Source organism: Echinops telfairi, unplaced genomic scaffold (assembly GCF_000313985.2).
Source record: "Echinops telfairi isolate 266 unplaced genomic scaffold, ASM31398v2 ScPeMD7_7463;HRSCAF=8501, whole genome shotgun sequence".
NCBI classification, from domain to species: domain Eukaryota; kingdom Metazoa; phylum Chordata; class Mammalia; order Afrosoricida; family Tenrecidae; genus Echinops; species Echinops telfairi.
Genome location: NW_022111363.1, coordinates 3516485 through 3524919, shown reverse-complemented (window position 1 = coordinate 3524919; position 8435 = coordinate 3516485). Strand labels below are relative to the sequence as shown.

The 8435-nt window shown below is 54.5% G+C and overlaps 2 protein-coding genes across 3 annotated transcripts in view; both read right to left on the bottom strand.

Moving 5' to 3' along the window:
- FXYD6 (FXYD domain containing ion transport regulator 6) overlaps window positions 1–8435 on the bottom strand; it is a 38819-nt gene that overhangs the window by 21740 nt on the left and 8644 nt on the right. The gene's annotated exons all lie outside the window — the stretch shown is intronic.
- Window positions 2410–8435, bottom strand: part of TMPRSS13 (transmembrane serine protease 13) — a 113340-nt gene continuing 107314 nt past the window's right edge. The window contains exon 14 of the mRNA XM_004712850.2: window positions 2410–2469. Within this exon, the coding sequence (XP_004712907.1) occupies window positions 2410–2469 (60 nt within the window). The remainder of the gene's footprint in view (window positions 2470–8435) is intronic.

Here is an 8435-nt window from a genome sequence, read left to right as displayed (position 1 = left end):
AGCCCCTAATAAAATGTTAAAAAAAAAAATAAAAACATAAAATTAAAAAAAAAAAAAAAGAAAGAAAGCTGGCCATCGCCTGAAGAGGACCAAAGGAGTCGATGCCTGTGAACGGTGGTGCTGGCTGAGAGTGCCCAAAGCGCCAGGGACTGCCGAAAGGACAAAGAAAAGCTGTCTTGGAAGCAGGACAGCCAGCGTGCTCCTCAGAGGCAAGGATGGCGAGGCTTTGTCTTACAGACTTCGAGCATGCTGTCAGGAGTGACCAGGCCCTGGAGAAGGCCATCGTGCTTGGTCAAGTGGAGGGGCAGCGTAAAAGCAAGACCCTCCATAGAATGGACTGACACGGTGGCTTCAACCAGGGCTCGGACAGAGAGATGACTGTGAGGAGGGGGGAGGACGCAGGGGGGTTCATTCCCTTATGCGTGGGGTGTATGGGTGGTGACATACAGCACCCAAGAACAACATCAGGAGAGAGAAGCCATTTTTCAGGTGTCCACCCGTCTCTCTGCCCCTCTCATTCACCCCTGTGTTGGCAAGCAGCTGGTACTGTCATGGCGGCGGCATCTCCGGGTTAAATTGTTCTCTCTGATCCCTGCCATTGGAGCAGCTGCTTTCTGTAGGGGTGGGGGACGCTGTATGTGAGCAACCAGAAAGCTTTTCCTCCGCCTATTATCTTTCCCTCCTGAGTCACGTAATTTCGCTTAATTGCTGGGCAAAAGCTGCTCCGAGAGAGGTCCCTCCATGATGACGGAGCAACATGCTACATTTTGGTTTTGGTTTTAATTCCACACAGTCGTGAGGCAGATCAGCACCCCTGGGTCTGCTGTGGAAATACCCTGCAAACCACCTCCCTTGAAAATGCACAGGCTCCAAATCACAGTGAGGCTTCATGACCTCCCCCTGAGCCCTCCAGCCCACCCGTCTCTCAAAGTCTCCACGGCTGCCCCCTGCTCCCCCCTCCCAGCCCCTTCCTCAAAACAGGCCCAGAGTGATCATCATGGGGTCCTGGGTACAGGAGGAGGACTCAGGATGATGGCCGCTTGGCAGAGGGACAAACCACAAGGGCCCCCCGATGGGGCCAGAGAAGGCCTTGGTCCGGTGCTCAGCTGAGTGGTTACCCTGGGCTATCACTGTCTGCCAGAGGCCCTGATGAACTGTGACCCGTTCAAATCTTTGAGCAAAGCACGTTATTCAAAAAGGACCCGGCTGCGTCTAAATAAGGGCTCGGCAGAGCGTGCGGCTCAGCAGAGGGAGACGGAAGCAGAGGCTGTCGGAGTGGGAGAATGGCTCGGATCATCGTAAGTGCTTGCGTCTTATGTCAGAAGACTGAGGCTCAGAGACGTGGTATTGCTTCAGAACCTATGAGTCAGGTGCACAATGGGGATCTGAACCCCCGCCTGCTCCCCTGGGCGCTGGGACCGCTGGAAACGGGAGGTGGGCAGGCAGGATTGGTGGGGAGCAGCTCCATGCAGAGTGAGCAGGGAAAGCTGAGCAACATCTTGGGGTACACAGAGCCCAGGCAGAGGACAGGGGCTGGGATGAGGGGACAGCGGGTCGCAAGGCCAGCAGTTCAAAACCTCCAGCAACTCCTAGGCTTTCTACTCCTATAAAGAGTTACAGTCTCAGCGGAAACCCACAGGGGCAGTTTCTACCCTGTCCTACGGGGTCACTAGGAGTTCGCATGGACTCGATGGCAGTGAGTTGGGTTATTCAGTTTGGTAAGAAGCCTGGTGGTGTCGTGGTTAAGCATTGGGCTGCGATCTGCATGGTCGGCAGTTTGAAACCATCAGCTACTCCGAGGGAGAAAGACCAGGCTTTCTACTCCTGTAAACAGTTAAGAGTCTCGGAAACCCACAGGGGGCCACTATGAGTCAGCACTGATTGTGGCAGTGAGACGGTGAGGACTTGCTGGTAACAGAGTCTAGGATCCTGCACCTGATGAGGTCTGGGGTGAGAGCACGGGGTAGGGCAGGTAGCAACCAGCCAGTCCACTCCCTGGTCCACCCTCCAAGGGTTTCATAAAGGCCCAGTGAGATCATACAGGCGGGGGCTCTCAGTGAGCAGCAGGGCACTACAAAGCCAACATCTGCGTTCACTGGGCGCTCACGCCAAGCCAGGTGCCCTTCCCAACGGTGCACTCCAGCCTCACAGGCACCGGGGCACATGGCTGTTCAAAGGACTGCTCCCACTGCACAGATAAGACCAACGGAGGCCGGAAAGGTTAAGTAGCACGCCCCTGGCCCCAGCTAGAATGCAGCAGGGTCTGGATTCCACGGTGCGTGGTTCCTGCTCTCAGCCCCTCTGCCACCTGCCTGCCTGCTTCGCGAGGTGGCTCTGTGGCCCCGAACAGGTTACCCAGCCTCTGAGTCCTTTCTTCTGCAGCTGTGGAGGATGATACTGATTATACCATCACCATTTCCCACCGCCTTCTCCGGCATCCTCCTCCTCTTCCTCCTCATCTTCCACCTTCTGGGAAGTGGAGAGGGTGAGATGAGATAGCCATGGTGGGGTGGGCACTTACGGTGTCATCTGCCCCCAGCCCTCCACCTTCTCCTCAGAGGGGGCCTGTTCCTCTTACGCTCCAACCACGGTGGCTTCCTGGGGCAGCCAATCCCAGCCCCTGCCCTGTCACTAAAAGGAGCGTATGAGCTGCCAGCCTTCTGGCAGGGGAGGAGAAAGCAGCTGCCAGCAAAAACACATTGGAAAGAATGTTTCGGGAGAGCTGTGGGGGTCAGAGTCAGCGGCAGCAGGCGGAGAAGCAGGGGTAGCAGAAGGGAGAGTGAGCTGGCAGCGTTCCCCAGGCCACCGTGCCCGGTCCTTCCTGCAGTCTGACTGGGAGCCGACAATCCCCGCCTTGTAAACCAGCCCAAGCTCCCCTGCCATCTGCGCTGGAGAGAGAACGCGTGCCAAGAGGGAAGTGCAGCGCTGGCAAACAGTCACTACTCTGCAAGCTTCTAAGGCTGGTATTAGCAATGCCATGATCACGTCCACCTCGTTCTTCAGAGGCCTCCTCTCCTCCGTGTTCTACCTTCTGGGAGATGGGAAAGAGGGCAACAGGGTGATATGGACCAGGGGACAGGGCCCCAGGCAGCTCCCCACACTTGACTTCCTTCCTCTTTTAGTTGCCCGCTAGGCTGTGGGAGGCTCCCCTGCACCACTGCCCTCTTTGAGCCCAAGTGAAACAGCCCACATCCACCAGGGCTTCAGGCAGGTGGCCTAGGGAAAGCATGCCGGACCAGGACAGCTGGAGACAGGTGGCAGCCTCCTAGGTCCCCACCACGCCACTGAGCAGCAAGACAGAGATGGAGAGGAAGGTGGCAGGCAGCAGGAGGGAAGTGCAGGCCCAGAGGAAGGGAGAGCGAAGACAAGGAAGTGCCCAAGGACACGTGGGAGACCAGGCAGAGGCTGGCTGAGTGCAGGCACAGCAAGGGAGGGCCACGGGTGGTGACTGCCCAGAGGAAACATCAAGTCCCCATGCCACCACCCTGCCATGCAGCCCGAACTGGACCTGTGGCCCCTCTGTTGCCCCTGGGGCCTCAACCTTGACCGTGGGTGACCTAGCCACATCCATGCCCCACAGAGTAGAGGAAGGCAACACACCAGGGCCAACTAGGGGAGGACAGCTGTTGTTGACGGGAGGAAGCATTCCATGCCCCTCCTGGCAGAGCGAACTGCCCACCGGAAGGCAACGTCTCTGCTGTCCAGGCAGTCATTTCCCAGGGCCAGGAGCCTACACTGTGCCAGCCTGAGTGAGCCTAGCCCTGGAGGTCTGCAGCCTCCCACTCCCTTGCCCAGTATGCTCACTCTTCCTTCTTCTCCGAAGCCCTTCAAGGAGAAGCCACTGCCTCCCCAGGGGGGTCTCTAGGTGGGCTAGACCCTGGAACATGCAGGCAGGGCCAAGCGGGCTCTGAGCAGCTGAGTCTCCTGTCTCCTCGGGTCCAGCGGAGGGCAGGGCACAGTGCAGCTGGACAGGCTTTCCCAGGGTCCCTCAGCTGACAATGGCACAGCTCTGATCCTGCGTTACCCAAAGGTGATGCTCTCTCCATCTCTCCTGTTGCCTCCCTGACAGGTCTAGCAATATACAACAAGCTTGATTCCCAGGTGGTTGGAAGAGCATGTCCCTGCTAACTGAAAGGCGTGCGGTTCCAGTCCACCCAGAGGTGCCTCAGAGAACTCCCTCGGCGAAGCCAGTCACTGAAAACCCCCGTGGATACACAGTTCTACCCTGACACACATGGAGGTGTCATGAGTCAAACTGGCTTGGTGGTCACTGGCTTACGGGCAATGCAAGTGTTGATGGAGCTTCATGACGTCCTTGATGGGCTTGTTTGGTGGGAGTGTTCTTGATCCAGGCTGGAGAAGAACAGCTATGCATGGTGAGGACACCCAGAATCGGCTGTCTGTAACGTTGGCACGCACAAGTCACTTCCCTCCCTTCACATGTTCTTGCTCAACTCTGCTTTGCCCACCACGACTCAGGTTGGGACCCTGGCACCCCTTAGGAGGGGTGTGGTATGCAAATCTGTCAGCTGGGGTTGGATCCCAACTGCCTCCCATTATGCCCCATTGCTTCCAGCTGAGCTTCTGCATCCACGTGGGCCCTTATCTCCCAGCCCAGCCATGACCCAGCTCACAGCACTGCCCAGGAGAACGCTGCTTTACTTGTTGGGAGCTGGACCATCCCTGGGACCAGTTGTAGGTACTCCTGTCCATAAGAGCTTAGCTTCCAGGAGTGTCAACAGAACTGCTAGGCCAGGGACTGGCAGTCTTTCAGGAGCAGACTGCCAAGCTGAAGCCCTCTGCGCCTATCTGCTCAGGATTAGGGTATCGGAGTGAAATAACGAGCGCCCTCTCAAATGGATAACCCCCACCCCAACTTTCTCCCAAAGGAGAGGTTTTTTTAAAAAAATTTCCAACCAATCCTTCTTTTTAAAGGTAAACACTTCCAGTCCTAACACTCCTTTCTCTCTTGTCGCGTGTGATCGAACCCGACTTGCTCTCCGTAGGGCTGGGATCTGGCTGCTTGTCAGTGGGGAAGCTGGTGGGGAAAGGGGAGGCTTTCTCAAGAGGAGAGTGTAGTTTGGGAAGGAACGGCGCTACTGTCCTTTTAGTAACTGGATGAGCAAATCTTTATCTGTCGTCTACTGTGTCCCAGGCACTTTGCTCAAGGTCAAGGACACCGCGATGGCCCAGACAGGGCCCTGCCTCGTGGCGCTTACAGGCCAGCCTGCCCTGTTCACAGCGCTGCTTCTTCCTCTCCCAGGTTCCACGCTGTGTTCAAGGCCAAGTCCTAGCCGTGCTTGTTGAGTTTAGGTACTCCTGAGTCAGCTCCTGCTCAAACCGACCCCACATGACAGCATCCAATAGCAATCCTCCCACTCCCACCCCACGTGTTCCTAAGCTAGAATCCTTCTGGGAACAGATAGCCAGGTTTCTTCTCCCTCTAGCTACTGGTTGGGGTTGAACTGCCAACCTTGCAGATAGCAGGCAAGTGTTTAACCATTGCACCACCTTGTTGACCAGCCATGCTTCTAGGTATGCTTAAAGAAAAGACCCAAACCCAGCATCACTGAGTCAATTCCAACTCTTAGACAAGGGCCTACATAAGGTTTCTGAGACTATAGATCTTGGCAGAATCAGCCAGCTTCATCTTTCTCCCTAGGAGCAGCGAGTGGGTTTGAACCTCCAACCTTGTAATTAGCAGTTTGATGCCTAACCCACAGTGCCAGAACAGCATTTCAAACAAGGGGCAGGGGCTTTGTTTTGTGACAGAACAGAGTTTCGGCAACTTTCCCAGCCCCTTTCTCGCCAACACAGTTTTCCATTTTCTTCAAAGCTCTTCCTCCTATAGCCCCATGATTCTCCGGGACCCTTTGAGAAAACCCATCAGGCTTCCTCTAATCACACTGACTTCTGCAGTACTCAACAAGCTGACTCTTCTCTTCCACTGTTAGCTCGTTTCCAACCTGGGTGGTTGTCGTGGCTGCCTCATGGTCAATGTTCTTTAATGTCTTCCCTCCAATGGGTCCTGGACCTGGATTGATTCCTGCCAAGGTATTCTGATCACTTCTCCCCCAACTCAATTCTATCAGAGCGAGTCAAAAACCGTCACTAGCCAAGCCTTTCTCAAACGAAGCTCTCAAAATGTGAAGCAATCGCTTCGAGACAATCCCCCATCGGGGTCTGCATACGTCTGCAGGTGGTACGTCTGTGTCTCCAGCCCTTCTCTGCAGAGTTCTGTTTTTTGAGGTATCCCACATTCTAAGAGCGACTTTGGCACCTCAGGGGACTCACACTGTGTTTCTTTTCACTGTTGTGTGAGTCTGGGGAACAGAAGGCCGCCTGGAGGGATAAGACCAGAGCTGGTGGATAAACGGGGTCAGGCTCCCCAATTAAATGTCCTAGGACAGTCCTCCTCATCCTTGAACAAGGAGCAGGGGCTTTGTTTTGTGACAGAACAGAGTTTCGGCAACTTTCTCAGCCCCTTTCTCGCCAACACAGTTTCCCATTTTCTTCAAAGCTCTTCCTCCCAAAGCCCCATGATTATCCGGGACCCTTTGAGAAAACCCATCAAGACGGTCCTTTGGATGTCCCCAAAGAAAGTCACTACAACCTTCTGGCGGGCCTCCCTGCCTTCCCTGGAACTGCTCCAGCAGCCACAGCTTGGACTGGACCGGGTCATTTTTCCAGAGGCATCCTTAGGAACTGAAGACAAGTATGTTCCTGCGAGAACGGCCTGCAGCAGAGGCATGGGTAAGCAGGTGTTTGGGAGAAGCCCATGCGTGCGCGCACTGGGACCCAAGTGGCAACGCTTGTTGCCTTACCTTGGTGTTTCAGGGTCCTGTTTATTTCTTAAAATCCAAACTTTTTTGTGTGTGGCATAAAAGTACATCTACACTAATCTTTTTCTAACATTCCAGTCATTACTTTCAGCTCCTGTCAAGTGTATATCTGTGCCCATGCCTTGGCGTATTGCACCCCCTCCACAGAGAATACCCACTTGGTCCTTGGTTATTCCACCTCTCCATCCTGGCTGCACCTTTGGGTCACCTGGAAAGAGTCCTAAGAAATGATGCCTGTGCCCCATTCAAGTCTGCCCTCTGGGGAGGCGGCTAAACATCAGTCATTTAGCCGGCCGGGGTTGAGACCGTGCGTGGCCTCTGCCCAGCCACCACTCCAGGCGCCGATGCACTGCTTCTCTCTCAAGCTCGGTGAGCATGTGCTGGCTGCTGCTAGCTTAAGGTGACCAGACATCCCGCTTTTGGCGGGACAGTCCCGATTTTTAACAATTTTTCCCACGTCCCACGGCATTTGAAAAAAGTCCTGATTTTTGGAAAGAATGCACGACAAGCTAGGGTATACGGTTTTCGGCTGCCATGTGGCTATTTCCCCAGGAGATGAGTTTTATCAATGGTGTTCCGCTTTACCAATGTTAACATCTGGTCACCTTATGCTAGCTCAAACCAAGTGGGCACACGGCACTTCTGTTTTATACCACTGTCCTGTCTGCAGAGTGCCCGCCAAGCCATGGTTTGTTTACAAGACCCAGTGGGTGCTGGTGGACAAACTGACAGGTTAGTCTGGAGGCGTGGAGAGCATAGCTCTAGCCCCCTGGCTCTGGAACTGGCCTGGATGGGGCACAGAAAAGGATGAAAAACCCAGGCCTGTCAGCACCAAGCGAAACCAAACGCACTGCCATGGAGGATTCTGACTCATAGCAGCCCTCCGGGGCAGTAACTCTGTATGAACGTAGAAAGCCTCACCGGAGAGGCTGGTGGTTTCGAACTGCTGACCGTTTTGGTTAACAGCTCAACATGTGATCACTATGCCTCTAGGACTCATGTCCATCACGTCGATAGCATGCACCTTTGAGAGGATGCGATGACAAGGGGACTTAACTTCTACAATCTTCCTTCCATTGACCCCCAAATCCCAGTGTCATCATGAGGAAAGGAGGAATGTACATGGTTAATTCCCTTGGCTGCTAACTGAAAGGTTGGAGGTGCAAATCCACCCATAGGCAGCTCCTCGGGAACGCCTGGCAACCTCTTCCCCACTAAAAGCCAGTCTTTGGAAACCCCAGGGGCACAGCTGTCGTGAACTGACATCCATGGGGTCACTGTGGGTTGCCATCAGCGAGATGTTAACTGGTCTGGGTGGTCATGAGAAAAACATCAGCCAAATCCTACAGCACAGCTGGCCAGTACTCTCTCAACAGCCAAGGGCATCCGAAAGGAGGGGAGGTCCAGAAATCATCAGAGCCAGTTAGAAGTGGCAATTAAGTTTCATGTCATGTCCTGGTTGGGTTCCTGGGACAGTAAAAGGGCCACTGGGTGAAAACTACGGAAATCTGAGTGGAGGGTGGATTTCAGTGACTGATACTGTATCAGTCTGGATTCCTTCATTGTAACCAATGTAAGCTCTTGATAACAGCA